This window comes from Diadema antillarum, unplaced genomic scaffold (genome assembly GCF_040938485.1).
Source record: "Diadema antillarum isolate AM-2024a unplaced genomic scaffold, OU_Dant_1.0 seq00000776_RagTag, whole genome shotgun sequence".
Lineage (NCBI taxonomy): Eukaryota > Metazoa > Echinodermata > Echinoidea > Diadematoida > Diadematidae > Diadema > Diadema antillarum.
In genome coordinates this window covers 927,566-944,609 of record NW_027271665.1, presented here as the reverse complement: position 1 = coordinate 944,609, position 17,044 = coordinate 927,566, and the positions used below count along the sequence as shown (strand labels likewise).

At 38.4% G+C, this 17,044-nt stretch overlaps 1 protein-coding gene across 1 annotated transcript in view; it reads left to right on the top strand.

Moving 5' to 3' along the window:
• Positions 1-17,044, top strand: part of LOC139738963 (uncharacterized) — a 70,691-nt gene that overhangs the window by 43,904 nt on the left and 9,743 nt on the right. Inside the window, exons 2-7 of the mRNA XM_071649581.1 lie at positions 6,255-6,370; positions 9,270-9,355; positions 10,028-10,121; positions 10,909-11,069; positions 15,804-15,965; positions 16,798-16,869. Coding sequence (XP_071505682.1) covers positions 6,277-6,370; positions 9,270-9,355; positions 10,028-10,121; positions 10,909-11,069; positions 15,804-15,965; positions 16,798-16,869 — 669 coding nt within the window. The 5' untranslated portion in view covers positions 6,255-6,276. The remainder of the gene's footprint in view (positions 1-6,254; positions 6,371-9,269; positions 9,356-10,027; positions 10,122-10,908; positions 11,070-15,803; positions 15,966-16,797; positions 16,870-17,044) is intronic.

Sequence of the window (17,044 nt, the reverse complement as noted above, 5' to 3'; positions counted from 1 at the left end):
ATGTCTTGTTTTTCTAAATCCAGTTTTGGATGGTTTGAAAAAGTTAATACTGTACGATAAACCATCCTGATTAAGATAATTGATAACAGAATAGATATGGAAGTAACGAATTTACAACAATTTTACATCGACTCATTTTGTCATATGTTTAACCTGTGTTAGCAGGTCAATTTTCGTATGTTCGTAATCATCATAAGCGTGAAAAGCATACAATGAAGATGAGACATGTTCGAAAGTGGTATACCTATTACAGGCGAATAAAGAATTCACGATATGAAAAGAATTATTTGTCATCCATTTAGATTTTAAACTGAATAACGGTGTTCTCTCACAATCGAGGGAATCTGCTTCAGTCGTAAAAATGGCGGGGACGAAAATCAGCATTAAGCGTCTGCTCGATCACTTTGATTTGAAAGACTTTGCTAATGAGATATCGAAATTGAGTCTGCACGTCGTACACCTGTTTTAATCGATATTCTTTATCCATCCCACCCTTCTGTGTCATTATCCCCCCCCCCTCTATTCCAATTGATAGATATGACATTATCTTCCTTTCCGTAATTCATTCGTTTTTCTCACTTACTTTGAATTCGTCCCCCCTTTTTCAGTCTTTCGTTCATTTTGACTGATTTTCTATTCAGTTTTCTCACGGTCGCTTCTTCTACGTCAGATTTTGATAATGTGGTTTTCTTCACCTATGAATTGAAATTACCAATCATTGTTTTACATCGAAGTTATTTTGTCTTCATAACATTTTTTTTTCTATTGTAAGCACAATTATACCAATCCTCTTACACTCCCTTGCAGTACGTATTAAGGCAGGTAGATAATAATGTGCCGAAAGCCATCGGCTCGGGCATATGCAGTAAATCAATTTTCACCTCCCTCATTACTCCGTGCTACTGTCATGAATACGTAAACGCCGTGGTCTGTGACGTACTCCGGAGATGTATAATGTTTACCCAGTGATGATGCAGTAGCAATGGCGAGGGCTCAGTGTAAGAATTGGGGGAGGATTGCCGCTTACTTGTATTGGGACATCTTGGTCTGGAATGTTTCAAACGAAAGGGGCGCGCTTCATGTACGTGATAATAAATCTTCTTTATATGTCATTCATGACATTGTGCGAGAACAAATACTTGACAGTTCATAATGTAATTAAAAGGTGACATTTGCTTAAGGGAGGGTCATCGCAGTAACTGTTCCTTTCGTAGACGTCATTGGTCCCAGCACAGTCAATTTCAAATTAATACACCTCGGGAAAGATTTAGGACGTGAATAATTGTCTAGCGTCTTGTCAAATTATGAACCTATACCTGATAGGATTCGAAATCGAACATACCGCTTAAGGATTCAACGTCGTGTCCCCAACTGTTACTGTTGGTTATTCACAAGGTTCGTTAGTCCCAAGGATTGTAAGTCCGAAAATCAAATGAGGTTCATTATTCAGAAGGCTCGTCAGTAGTACTTTCGTGTTTGGTTGTTGTTGTGGTTTTTTTTTTTTTGTGTGTGTGTGACTTTTTTGTTTGTTTATTTGTTTACATGTTTGTTTATTTTTCGTTTTCGGACTGTGGGACTTCGAAAACAAAAAACCAAACCTTATTTCATTTTCGGATTAATTAGCATTTGAAGTAATGAAAGCGATTTCATTTCCGGATTAACGAGCCTTCGGAATAAGGAACTTCGAATTTGTAAAAACGCCAAAATTGTTCGTATTAACGAGCCCCATTCACTACTAACGAAAGATTTATGTGTGTTTAGGAGGGACCAAACTTCAGAGTAACCGACTTCGTTCATTTTCGAATAAACGAATCTTCGGGAAAACGAGCATCACTCTTCTCCAACACAACAACACTATAACGCTCAGAAATTCAATGTTAGACCACGTTCATAGTATAAGCAACGTTATTTTCCTTCAGCAGCTTATCAGGTATTCAGCGTTTACACTTGTGGATTGTCTGCTGCCAACAGAAATCACGCTCGACTTCGTGGAAGGAAAATTTTCTCCTCAATGTTGCGCACAGGCAGCGGCTGTACTATTGTCACGGGGTCATGATTTAGAACGATATTTTATTGCCGTCATATGCGGTTCAGCGCTCGTTTGGATGGTACTTTCGAGGATCAAATTTGCATATGAGCGCTCGATATGCATGTTGATTAGTTTCCATCACGATCGATAGTATGTCATCTGAAGCCATCAAGACTTCCAGTTGTTGTTTTTTTTTTCTTATTAACCTACTGCCTGCACTGACATTATGCTCAGTGTATACGCGTACATTGTGTAGGCCCTACTTTCATAGTGGGGTTGTAAGCGCACGCGTGTTTGCGTGTATAATTATGCGAGTGTATTTGACTCTCCGAACCATTAATGGCCATAATTCACTTACAGTTTATAGATAGGAAGGTAGTAGTAGTAGTGGTGGTAGTAGTGGTAGTATTTTTTTTCCTGTACCTCAATTTTGCTTCCTATGGTAACGAATGAAATTAGTGATCAACACGCATGCACACATACAGGTAGGCCTGTTTCATACATGAAAAGTAGTTGATTTGTGTTGTCATTTTTATACCCATAGTTTGTCTGTCGTTTGTTCGTTTTGTTTTCTGAATATCCGGAGGAAAAACAAATATACAGCATAAAGAAGGTCCAATCAACCAAAATGACCAAAAACCAACAAAAAAAAAAATGTCCAAATTTCATTCAGCCTGATATGATGAAGAACAGGTAACGGGAGGGGGGGGGGGGGGGGGGGGGACTCGGACTCGATTGAATAGATCTTTTTTTTTTTTTGCTTTCCACTGGGGGAGATTCGAAAAGCACACACAAAAAAAGGCCTGTCAGTTGATAATGTGCATGGAAGCGTACTCTCAAAGGTAACGGTCGACTCGGGTCGAGATTCTTCGTCTGTATATGGCTGTGTAATTAATACATAGAGATTGGAGATTTAAAGGGAAGGTACAGAATTGGTGGAGATGAAAATTGGGCTTAAACTTTTTTGCGAGATACCGAGAAAACACTTATGAAATAGTACAGACCATACCATTTTAAGAGGAATTCCAATTCCAATTCAATTCCAATTCAATCATAGTTTATTTCCAATCAACGAAAATCAAAAACATAGTACAAAGTATACATGCCATGAAACAATATTGTTCAAACGTTTGCAAAAGATTCATGTAATATACGAGACAAATTATAGAACAACATATATGTACAATAATTAGGAGGAACACTGTATAAATACTTCGTGGGCGAGCGGAAAATAAATTCGATTATGGAAAATAGTGATCCACTTAAAAAGCAAAGCTTGTCGGACGTGGATCGCTAGATAAATAATGAGTAAATGATATACTATTCTATAACAATATACATGTAGTTATTTTGAGATGCACAGGTCGGGAAAAAAAATAGAATACCAATGCTAGTGCCCGGAATTCAAAGTTTATCTGATGAAAATTGGGTTTGGGATAGCTGAAACATCCAAAAACAAGGTAAAACAAAAAGATTGTAATAAAATGTGGATCCCAAACTTTATTGGGATCACTCTGTTTTGGATATCTTAGCCATGTCAAAATCAATTTTTATCAAATAAACGTTGAAATCCTCATGGAATTACGTGCTCTTTTATAATTAATGAGAGGTTTCTCACTATCTCACCAAAACATGATGAAAACCTGAAGTTAAGTCTCAACCAAAACTATACGATCCCTTTAACGGGCCAGGCTTTCCACTCCATGGTACCCCACGCTACTTGACTGCCGAGTCTTTACCGGTAGGAGGGAGTAACCATCACCGCTGAGCCACCTCTTCCCGTTGCCAGGCGACCCATTAGTCCCATCAACGTCCTCATCAATGCGGTAGGAGACAGAGATGACTTACAAGTAATATTCTGTAGCTGATCGATGAGACTTATGGCGGCCATGCCTTTATAATTCATCACCCATCGTTATTAAGCATATGACCTCACAAACCAACTCGCCCAGGCTGGCCACTCCGCTATACACGATGTATATAAAGTGTACCTTCGCTTGGCTTTTTGACAGTATAAGATCCATTGTGACTAGCCCATTATCTTAAACTGTCTGTCTCTCATATCAGGACAAACATCGTAAAATAAGCTTGATATTTGTAGTGTGTGTGTGTGTGTGTGTGTGTGTGTGTGTGTGTGTGTGTATGTGTGTGTGTGTGCGTACGTGCGTTTCTGTTAGTCTGTTTCCATGCACATCAAAGAATGCAAAGTGGATAATATCCCGGGGAGAAAATGCGCCTTTGATATTAACGTGGGAACCCAAGAACTGATGGGAGATGCAGGCTTGTGAAAGGGAAAGTTTGAGGAGCGTGAGGAAAGTGACTCAAATCGCTTGTTTGACCTTCCAGTGCATTTTACGCCTCATTTGGAGTTACCCGTCAGACATTATAATAGTAAAAAACAAAAAACAAACAAAAAAAAACCTCGAATCTAGTTCTTGGCTCGAGGCAGCTTCTTAAAGAACGAAAACAGATTGTCAGAGGTCAACGGAGGTGAAAATAAGTTTTGTAAGTAAGCCAGTTGGAAATGATGAAGACATGCTGTTCGTCAGACGTAGACTACTCGTTAGTGACTCACTCGAAAAGATCAAGGGGCTCTTTAAAAAGGTGAATGTCAGACGGAAAGACAAAAAAAGGAATAGAAAGGGGTGTTTCTCAAAAGATCTGGCAAAGAATGAAGAAAGAGAGTGTGCGTTTTCAGAGCGAAATAATGATAATAAAAAAAGAAGACAGCTGTAAAGAGGAGAGCGAAAATTGCGGAGACGTCACCCGAACCACTCGGCGAGTCGAGCGACCGCTTCCTGGCCGTATCGATTTCTTGATTCAATTTGCGCCGGTCGATATTCCGCCGCACACTCGGCCGCTAATTGGCCGCGAGCCCCCCTGTGTGACGGATACTCGAAACGCAGCTCCGCGTGTGATAGTCTGCTTCCGCAAAGGCTATGATCTCTTCGCGCCTTCTCCACTCCGCCTGATAAACACACCAGCAAACTATCCTCCACCCTGTCTTCTCTCCCCAAAACGCCCCCTTCCTCCTCCTCCTCCTCCTCTTACATGTCTCTTTCTCTGCTCATCCCCTCTCAGTCCTTCTCCTTCTCCTTCTCCTTCTCTTTCTCCTTCTATATCTCTCCATCTCTCTTTCCCCTCCATTATCTCTGTCTCTTTCTCTCTCCGTAAATGAATAATTATTATAATAGGTTTGATGACAACTTTACGATAAACGGAAACAAACACATTAATAAACAAAATATACAGTCACTTTTTTTTACTGCGCCTTGAGCACATTAGTTATGTGGAATTGGCGCATTATAAGTACCCTGTATTGTTATTGTTATTTACAAACAGTATGCATATGCATAATGATAATACTATGTATGATCATGGAGGTGGAAGTCTCTCTTCCACCTCCCTGGTATGATAATCCATAGCCATTGTCTCAATACATGTAGGTCCATTGCCCGGAGTTCGGCGGCAGCTCCTGTAGCACCATGGTCCTATTTCTGTAATCCTTCTTCTACTTTTGCTATTACTAATTTCCCCCTACTATATAACTACATCTACAACTAGTACCACACATTTACCTTAATGTCTGTCTGATTTTCGCTCTACATTTCATACTGTTTGTAAAATAAATAATCATGATTATGTCTATTAATGTGTTTTTCTCAGTCGATGAGTTGCCAGTAAAATATTTTCTGTTGAATCAGTATAATATTTTAAGTTACTGTGGATCTCCCTGCCCATACATTGATACTTTCGCGAGGGCTATGTGGCATATTGGATAAGACTCTTGGCTTTCAGTTCGAATCCCGTCAAGAGCAAACGTATTTTGGAAAGACGTTTTTACCCACCATGGCCCTCCGCAGTCATCCCACGAGACCGACATCCACGAGTCATACAGCCTACGAGTTCGACATTGAAAACAGGTCCATGAGTCATACAGCCCATGAGGTCGACACTCGGCAAATAAAGCCCACGAGTTCGACACTAGGTAAAAACAGTGCACGAGTTCGACAGATACAACACGGGATTTAATGTGTCGGTCTCGTGGGCCTTGTTGCTTTAGTGTCGAACTCATGGGCTGTATGACTCGTGAGCTGTATAACTCGTGGGCTGTATTACTCATGGGCTGTATAACTCGTGGTCTCTATGACTCCTGGGTGTCGGTCTCGTGACGTGCACCCGTACCTTTATTTATTGGTTTTTGCTCCTTTTTGCTCTCTTTCAGCTGTTGATCCAATGCCTCGGCGATGGAAGTTAGAACGAGAATTCTGCTGCAAGTCTTCTCGATAACAGCGCTGTGCCTCGCTGCAGCGCGCCCCCAGGCGACAAATGGAATCCAAGGTAAGGTGATACAGTTTGGTGCAATAATTCTGGATAAAAAATACCAAGTACCCTTGCATTGGTGCCCTGAATTTAATCGAAGCTTTAAACAACGTTGTACGTAAGCCAGACAAGGGACAGACTACTTCTTTCCTTTCTGATGTGTTGGTGTTGTTGAAACCATTTGCATTGTAATCGTTACCATAATTTACCTGTCACCGTTAGAGTTGTTATTGTTGTTTGCCATTTTGGTATTGCTGGGTTTTGTAGAAGGTTGTATAGCATGCACATAGACTGCTAGTCATTTTGACGGTTTCAATACCTTCTTCATAATTATTGTTCGATGAATGAAAAGATGGTCACCTTTTATTGGGAGTAGATAGACAGACAGACAGACTAGCGTAGTTTGCTTGCTTGATTGATTGATTGAATGACCCCTGATTGATTGATTGTTTGATTGATCAATTAATTGCTTGTTATAAGTCGATCGATTGATACATTGTTCATATCTGGAGAGCAAAGCGTATGGATGAAATGCTCAATGTGAACACATGCGAGTAGTGGCTGAAGCACGTCTCTTGAAATTACGGCAACATGCTATAGTCGGTTGGACCGATCTCGCGATCAATCTCAAGACCGTGACGAGGGTGCCCGAATGAAACGGGTCACGTGACCATCTGCAGAATTTTGCCGGACGCGCGTCTGAGAGATAACAGGTGTCTATGTGACGAATACGTGACACATCGCTTCTATCTCCATGTCTCACCCCCACCCCATCTCTTTCTTCTTCTTTTTTTTTTCGGGGGTGGGGTCGAAAATATTGCAATATACAGGAAGGGCATTTTTCCAATATTTGCAGTTTCCTGTTGTCCCGTTTTATTTGACACGTCATTGAGTGCAGAACCCTGAAAGACAACGTTGTTGGGGGAAGTTTATGACAAACTGACTTTACCTGACCTTGCATGATATATGATTATCTGACAATTATTGGATGCATTGAATATTCAAAGTACAACTGAAATTGTATGATATTATTGTGTAAGTGGTGTTTCTAAAAAGATTGTAGAACTTCTACATCGTATTTTATAGGGCCTACATATACGATCATCAGTAATGATATAGCATAATATGCACTATCTTACATTATTGCTGATGATTGGATTTATTTCCCTTTGCTCTGCATACCAACCCTACCTTCAGCGATATCTATTTCTCATTTACCACATTAGTGGCAGAGACCATAATCGGCTGAAAGTATGTCATCAATGTCAATAGAATAAGACCCCTCCCCCTCAAAGAAAAAAAAAGCGGAAGAAGATTTCCATTTTAAAAAAAAAAAAGCAGAGTTTAATGTCCCTGCTCGTCTCTTCATAGTGAGAGTTGTAAGTCATCACCTGCGACTATACCGTTGCAAATAAAAGAGAAAAAATAAACTGTGAAGTATCAACAACAACAATAACAACAACAAAATGGGAAGAGGATAACGCAGAATTTGGGTTCTTTTGCACATTGATCACGGTCGGTTTATTATATGACGCCTTATGTCCCTGCTGGAAAGAACACACTGCTCTACAGTGTGAGAAACACAGTGTGAAACACAGTGTGGACACAGTGTGTAATATCTTCACACTGTTGTATTCGAGCGTTTTAACGGTGTGAACACAATGTGAGTCATCAATTCACAGTGTGAAACAAAGCATCATTATGTGAACACTCTGTGAAAACCACACCACAGTGTGAAATCATCTTCACACTGTTAAATTCGAGCGTTTTCACATAGTCGACTATATATGTGAACACACTGTGAACACACTGTGGGACACTGTGTTCTTTCCAGTAGGGTTTACATATTCGTTACCTACACATTACTCTGACCGGTTACACTCCAAATATAAAACAACAGCAACAACAACAACAACAACAACAACAATAACAACAAAATTATTAAGGAAGATGGTGAAAAAAATATTACATATTTAATATGTATATGATGTATTTGTAAGCAATAGGTTAGACTATTTTTTAATATTTTTAACCCCGTCAATCTTTCCCCATTCTCCAGTGTTCTCATATTTTTCACTCTCTTTCTCGCACGCTCTCGCTCTTTCTCTGTCTTACTATAGGCGAAGGATATCTCTTTACATTTTAGTTGACATTAATGATTTTGCTACTGCTCCTTTTAACGTAAATATAGTCCGAGAGTGAGTGCTCATGCATATCGCTGTTTATAAACAACGGTAAATATTCGGGGCAAAAGTTATCAGCAAAAGCGGAAAAACTTAGTCGTGCTCAGTATCTCGATGTCATGATTGGAATGTGGCAACAGTATACGAAATCAACAAAGAAATGGTACTTTTTTAGGCTGAAGTCAGGGAGATAATAAGATGTGGATTTACTGGCCAAAGTTCTCCTCTGTCATCGCTTTATGAATTTCAATATCATTAATATCACATGAAAATCTTAACTGAAAAAGAAAGATCATGCTTGAAGAACACAGACCTTGAGTTATCGTTTTGACGCTCAAAGCTGATGGACTATAAGTTATTACATCGCAAGATGATGATCCACTTTTCTCTTAAACTCGTAGAAATGAGCTGCCTTGTATTATACTGGGATAAAGGTCACATTGTTAGATCTGCATTCACTTCTATTCGACATCCGTAAAGCAAACTGTTTTTAACTCGCTTTAATTTTCTTTTTAACATTCTCTTTTTGTTTCGTCGTTCTTTTTTCCTGATACATAAATACGATATCTATCTGGGTTTTTTTTTTTTCATTATGTTGCAGGGCTGCATTTATGATCATGTCAAAATGATCAATTATTTTTGCGTCCTAGAAAACTAACACTGGTGTCTGATTGATAATGCCAGGTAATAATGCTCTTGTCATTTTTCTTTTATTCTTATCCCACTCTTCTCAGGGTCGTGCATCTACGGCGACCAGGTTTACGCGGAAGGCGAGAAGTTCAAGGTAGACAATGACCCATGCTCACGGTGCCGTTGTCAGGTAAGTGGCATGAGTCGATTTCAGTTTTGTCTTTGTGATTATGAAGAAAAAAAAGTGAAAATAAAGATTAAATTGAATTGAATTGAATTAAGATATCCACGTGTAAAAGAGAGAGAAAGAGAGAATGAAAGAGAAAGAGAAAAAATAGATAGAAGACAAACAGATGAATTATATTTTGTGACAGATCAGAGAAGAAATGTTGACGTAGGCAAATAAATACAAAAGACTCAGGTGGGAAAGAAAAAGATATCAACCCCGATATCAAAAAGTAGTCAAACTAGGCTATACTGAAACGTTGGATGTAAGCAAGTTCATTTATTGAAAATTTGGAAATAGGTTTCCAAGCTTCACCGATGTCTGGAAGGGCATCTGCTGTAGCTGGCCTTGTAGAGCTACAGAATTCTCTTGACATGTTTTTTCCAACTCTATAAAATCATGGAACAAAATAATTATGATCCTCCATTTTAACTGACTTTAATAGATAACTATTTTTGTTTTGTTTTCACTGTTGGAAAGAAGTTCACAATGTGTTCACATAGTCGGCAATGTCAAAACGAAATTTTTAACCATGTTCACAAGTGTTCCACATTTATATTTCACACTTAGGGAAGCTGTGCTCTTTCCAGTAGGGTTGTTTTGTTTTATTTTTGTTTATTTTTTCCTTCGTTTCAGAACGGAGAAGTAAGCTGTCGGGTAAAGCAGTGTCGGGAACCAAAATGTGACAACCCTGTCATTAAGCCGGGAAGATGTTGCGCCGTTTGTGAGGGTGAGTACATTATGTATTTACCCAGGTGGTGAAATCGGCTTTTTCGCTATTTAGACTCCACATACTCACTGTCATTAATTTCCAGAGATTCCATCAAGTAGTAATTATTATCTTAATGTTATCATTTCACTTAGAGATATGGCCTGAAACATAGAATGAGAAGGGACGCACCCAGCTGCAATACACAACAGGTGAAAACATTCTGGATGTCACTATTTGCTAATCCAAAAGTACATGTCATCATAATTAAGAGGGTTGTGAAATGATCGACAGCCTTTCGATAAACACCAACTACATGACTGATTGTACTTACTAGGGACGAAGTGTTGCCAGTTTCAAACGAAATCTCTGTAACGAAAACACCGGTGATACACATTATCATGTCAGTTTATAGAAACGATCACGTTGCCAAATTCAGAAATGAAACGTTCCAACCTGACTTTGTATTCTACTTTAAACAAACAGGAAAAAAACAAGCAAGCATGTAAACAAATATATCTGTCAGCAAATGAACTGTTGAACGGCTTCTTGAAGAAGTGAAGGCTTTAACGTCAGCATGCTTGCCTTTCAATGCCTCGGCCCATTTACAAGAGTGTCATTCGATCGAAAAAAAAAGAAAAAAAAACTGCAGTTCAACTATTGCTTGATCGCTTCAGACCCATAGGTCCAATCTTATGAACCCAATATAATGTGTTAAGAATATGTGACGATGCATTTCACGAGTGGCTGTAGGGTGTCGATGACAAGCAGTCATTTTTTTCGATGTCACTTATGTATCTATACATAGATAGGAAAGGGAGAAAGACGGGGCCGACGCCCTCTACGGAAGGAGTAGGGGTAGTGGCTCCGACTCCTTCCGGGTCAAGCATTCTGATTATGAGATTACCACCTCCCCCGATGATTCCTCCCCCTCCTCCTTCAGAAGTCCTCGATTCGCACAACGAGACGGTAAGCTGTTTTTTTTTCTTCTTTTGCTTGCTCAGAGATATGCTTTGGTACTCGACAGCCATTGGTCAATGCATCAGCCAATTACGTCACATGAACCATGCTTGCTACGAGTCATACTCTAAAAACAACGCATTTTATAAGAATGGCATGGTCGCAACCTCAGAAGATGTATACTCTCTTTCATATAATCTGTATCTGTGTAGGTAAAATTTTGCTTTCGAAAAAAAGGTGGAAGTTGTCACGTTGCACCTGGAACACGCTATAATTATTTTGATGCTCTTGTTCTTTTGTGAATTTCAAAACAGCGCTTCACAGGCGATTTAAAGTTGACCTCACAAGAAAACAGAAATTGAAGCTGGAAGTTTCAGTTATGTCCATTCTGGCTGCTGAATTGTGGATATATCAATTAGATACGGACAATGGCAAGGTGTATCAATCAATAGGCTTTCGAAAATTCAGGATTTACATTTCTGGAACAAAGCGGAATGTGGACCAGCAGGGTTCCAATGGGTATCTCGAGCGCTGTATATTGTCATTATTATTATTATTATTATTATTATTGGATGTTGTACATCACGTACTTGGATACTAATGGTATTGACCCAGTTGTTTTGTCTCGAGACACTCGTTTTTTCAGTGACGTCACCCACACCCAACACCACCTTACGTCACTAATCATTCATTGTTGATTCAGCGTCATTCTCACAAATCCGAAGCTACACATCTTGTGAAGTGTTGGTCTACGACCAGGAAGTCAGAATGCTTATTTGCTTACACTCATTATTATTCATAAGCCTCGCAGTACAATGGAAATGTTTACAGAGTTGTAGAAAGTGAATAACTCACTATTGTGTGTGCGTTTGTGTCTGAATGAGTAAAACTTTATAATTATGGAAATGAATATGACGTAAAAAAGTGCCTATCGTTATGTTTGTAGTGTCTTTGCAATAACTTGATTATTATCATAGTACGGCCTAATATTTGTGTACCTTATGTCGCTATAGATATTAGGGTGGTTATCATTCTTTTTTATAGAGTGATTAAGTTTTATCCATTATGAAATGCTAATCAATATCTGTATCTACCCCTGTGAGAATAACTGTTTCATATAAAAACATTAAGCCCCGCGGACCAGCAACCTGCGTCGATTTATTGATAGCCTACAGTTGTGTTTTGTTTCATGGTCGTTATGTCTTCGTGACACATTGGTGTTTGACATCTTGGTATCGTCACCATTGTCAGCCATCAGTATACACCTCACCTCCCATCAAAATATTCAATCTCTTCTCCTCTCTTCCTGTCTTTTCTAGAGCTCTCCCCCGACCCTCTCTTCCTCCCTCTCCGTCTCTATCTATCTCTCCCTCCCTCTCTTCCTGTATCTGTGTCGTTTCGTTTCGTTTCGTTTATTTCCAATACATACGATTACAACATTTGAATAGACATATATATATATATATATCAATGATACAACAAAGAAATGAAAAACAAACAATGAACCGTAATACATGATATAATCTTATGATGATTTCAAGACAAGTATCCCCAAAATGGTTGGAAATGCATATATATTTATGTACATATATATATGTATATGTATATATATATATATATATATATATATATATATATATATATATAGTACATTATTTTTTTCTCTCTATCTAGCTTTAAAAATATGTTTACTCATCTTTCTATTCATCTATCAATCTGTTTATTTCTCGATCTATCTGTCTATCTTTCTCTAAATCTATCAATCCATTTCTCTCCCTTCCCTTCTCCCTTTCCCTCCCCCCCCCCCCCCCTCCCCCTTTTCTCTCTTTCTCCGTTTTCTGGTCACATTTTATCCGTGCAAATCATCAGCTTCATTGTACATGCTTCCTTCAGCCCTCATCCGCATCTGATAAGTCATATGAGCCATATTATAATAATTGACAATGATTGATAAAGAAAGAAGCAGAAGCGCTCAGTCAAGATGAAATATGCCACCCCCCCCCAAAAAAAAAAAAAATAATGATAATAATAAGCGAGATAACAATGAGGCAAAATGGGAAGCATACGTGTCATAATGCCACAACGTATTCAATACCGGTTAGTAATCAATTAGCATGACTTTCCTTGAAAATCTTACAAGAGTCATATTTGTCACGTTAATCTAACCTTATCTTTATATGCATCTCACTCAATTTGTCGTATAACTTTGGAGTTCTGTTATTGATTTCGTGACAAAACACTTTGTCGTTGTTTTACTATGTGCAAAGGAGAAATTAAAAGGTTATAACGCAATGTTGTAACTTTCGAGGTCCATTTAGATATTCGAATCGTGCGGCTCTCCTAACAGTTGTTTGATTTCTCTCAGACACGATACCACTCGTCAGTCTCTGCTACGTCATAGGTCCCCGTTGTATGGCAATTCCCACTGTGGTGGCTCTGGTCACGTTTGGTACAGCCTTCCTGTCCTGTTATTGTGTCACTCGTCAATTTTACCCAGAACATCTGTCCAGTCATATCATACCTATTTCTTTCTTCTTCTTTCTTTCTTTTTTTTTTAATCACGATGCGACATTACTCACATGTTGTGTCACTGTGGCGAGGTCCTGATGGACAAGTTCACCTTCGTAGACATGTGGATTGAGTGGATGCAGCAATATCAGTAGAAAACTTCAGTGAAAGTTTGGCAAAAAAGGGGCAATCCGTTCAAAAGTTATGACTTTTTAAAGTATCTGCGCAGTCACTGCTGGATGAGAAGGCTACTACAGTGTAATGATGCCACATGCGTAGAACGATATAATGAAATATAAAGAGAATTTCTCCAAAAAAAAAATCATTATTTTTTTATTTAAAAAAAGGTGCACATTTCCTCTACCTGTCGCTAACGTGTACAAGGAACAATGCCATACCCCCTGCCTTCTGATAGAGGCAAGTCAAGCGTTCTTTTTATTATGCAAAAAAAAGTGAAAATATGATGAGGTATCTTTTACTTTATATCGTTCTATACACAAGCATGTGACGTCATACACTGTAGTAGTCATTCCATCCAGCGGTCCCGTGACTGAGCAGAAACTTCAAAAATTCACAATTTTCGAACGGATTGTCCGATTTCCTAAAACTCTCATTGATGTGTTCTACTAATATTGCTGAATTCACTCAATCCACATGTCTATGAATAATTAGAATTTGTCCTTTTAACCCTTTGTGTGATTTGAGTACCGATTGAGTGTTGAACACGATGTCCAAAGTCACCGGCATAGAAAGTGTTAATCAAGGACAATCATTAACACTTGACGGAACATCGTTTTGAATTTCATACTCCTCTTGCGCAGACTCTCCCTTTTGAATTCCATCACGGAAAACATGATCTGACCACTTTGATCTTTGAATCATAGGATATACACTGCAAAAAAAAAAAAGTTCGGTGTTAGATTTAACACCATGGGTGTTAATGTAACACCGTTCATGTATCAAAAGAGGACCACACCGATAAATACAGAAAGTATGTCGTGATGGTGTCGAAAAATGTTAACCTGGCACTTTGTGGCGTTAATTTGGCACTGCAATGACATTACAAGGTATTTATTTGATATTGCTGGTGTTAATGTCAATGGTATGACACCCGCCCAGTGTCAATAGGAGACCACACTAACTGGTGTTAGTGTGGAGTTAACGTGTTCACAATTTTTTTTTCTCCAAAATTAAGCACTTTATTGTAAAGTTCTTGTTCGTCTTGTTGAAGTTCAAAATCAACAACTAGAAGAGTAACTAATCTATCTAAAAAAAGTTATATGTTCTAAAGTGACACCTGGAGTTGTAAATTTAGCACCACAAATAAGCACCGGAAATTAAACACAAGCTCAGTGTTTCATAATTATCACTCGACTTTTTGCAGTGTACAATATTTTTGATATATATTTACATGTGTTGATTATTATCAAGAGTGTCCATAATGTATATTCTTGTATGCTACGACATTTACAAATATGCTCAAAGAAAGGAAACTTGAATTAGAAGCCTGGATATTGAGAGAGAGAATGTAATGGTGGAAATCAAGAAAGAAAAGATCTACACACCACCGACGCACTTTTTCGTAAAGAATGAAATTCAGCAAATCCTAGTCAACCGCGCATTGCAGTAACACCAGCTTTTGTTGTGTTCTAGTTTTATTCTTGAATGTGGATGAAAATCAAGCATCGCCATCACAAACACACACACACACACACACACAAAAATGAAGTAAAAGGAGCACGCATGCATTCACTTTGTTTATTATTGTTTTCAGTTAAGCCATATTACTTAAGTGTAAAAGTTTCACGTGTGTGAAAGCAAGTGCAGTTTCGCTAATGTTCTTTTTTTTGTCACTTTTAGGACTCACTTGTAATATCATTGCTGGTCGTAAACGCGTTGCAACGATTAATGATGGAAATGATGATACATGTATAGTATCCATTCTGAGATTCATGGCATTTCACCTGCTTGAACAAATTGTTAATGCTACTTTGTAATGATTTTGTGTTATATTCACATGGAAGCAAATGAATGAAATATAATGCAGTTCTTAAATGAATGAAATAAAATGAAATTATCATGTTCGGTGAGCTTTAACCCGTTGAGCTTTACGCGCATTTCCCATAGACACCTGTCCGAGTATACTCGGGACTCGTCCTCAACTGGTGGAAGATATTTCGTTACGTTTCGGTTGTCACTATGGTGTTTTTTGTTTTTTTTTAATGCCACGGACAGGTAATACCGACGTCTCCTCCCCATGTAACTACAACCCTGATACCACCGCCACCTCCCCCATCCCCTCCTTTATTCTTGCCAACCCCAACCTCACCCGCTCCGACCGATGAGGGCAGTACGCCCAATCCCACGGAGGAAGGCGCCTGTACCGTAACTTGCGTGGTGAGTTTAGAAATTGTGTTGCTTTTGTTTCTGACTTTCTCCCCTCTTTGTGTTGCCTTTATTTGTCCAAGCATAATTTTCATTATCACCATTATTTGCTTTATCATTATTATCGTTATTATTATCATTATTATTATTATTATTATTATTATTATTATTATTATTATTAATATCATTGTTATTATTATTATTGTTATTATTGTTATTACTATTATTATTGTTATTATTATTATTATTAGTAGTAGTAGTATTATTATCTTCAATATTTTGTTGTTGTTATTATCATACTGATTATTAGTAATGTTGACATGCTTTTCATCAGTTTATGTTGCTAGTTGACAATAAAAAACGGGCATGAAATTATTCAAAGCAGATGAATGATGGAGGAGCAGTGCTAAGGATGTCAATTAATGTTCGGAATCTACTGTACTTACAGGATGAAATTATTTCTTTACAAACGCGACTCCTGTTTACGCGGAGACACGTTCCGGATATTTATTTTCTCCTACTGTCTTGACAGCCATAATAGACTGCATTTGGCCCTACAATACTTAAGGATTTTATGAAATGAATGTAAAGAAATCATGCAACTCCAATTAGTTAATTGTGAGACTACATCGTCATTTGTTAGCTTCTTTATCGTTATTTCTATTTCTTCATTGTTCATCCTCTCACTATCTCTGCATTTTATATACTAGGCTACTCCTTCACTTTTTCAGTATCTCGTCACACAAATCAAAGCCTGCGGTAGAGTTTGTGTTTGTTGAAGTGAATATTTTGGTTATAATATTATGATCATGTTTCCATGGGTTTTCTTCCCCTATACCTGTAGGGAATGCCGGGAGAACGCGGGCCAAGAGGAAAGCGCGGGAAGAAGGGAGATCGAGGAGAAACGGGACCAAAGGTAGAGTGCAGAAATTGTCATCGATTGACATGATAAATAAATATTACGTTTTATTTAGATAGGCAAACAGTTTACCATAGATGCAATCTTCTCAACAATTCTCGCTTTCACATGATCTTTAGAGCGGCGACGCGAACGTTATGTACGACTCTATTAGGCAGAAAATAACGTTCTG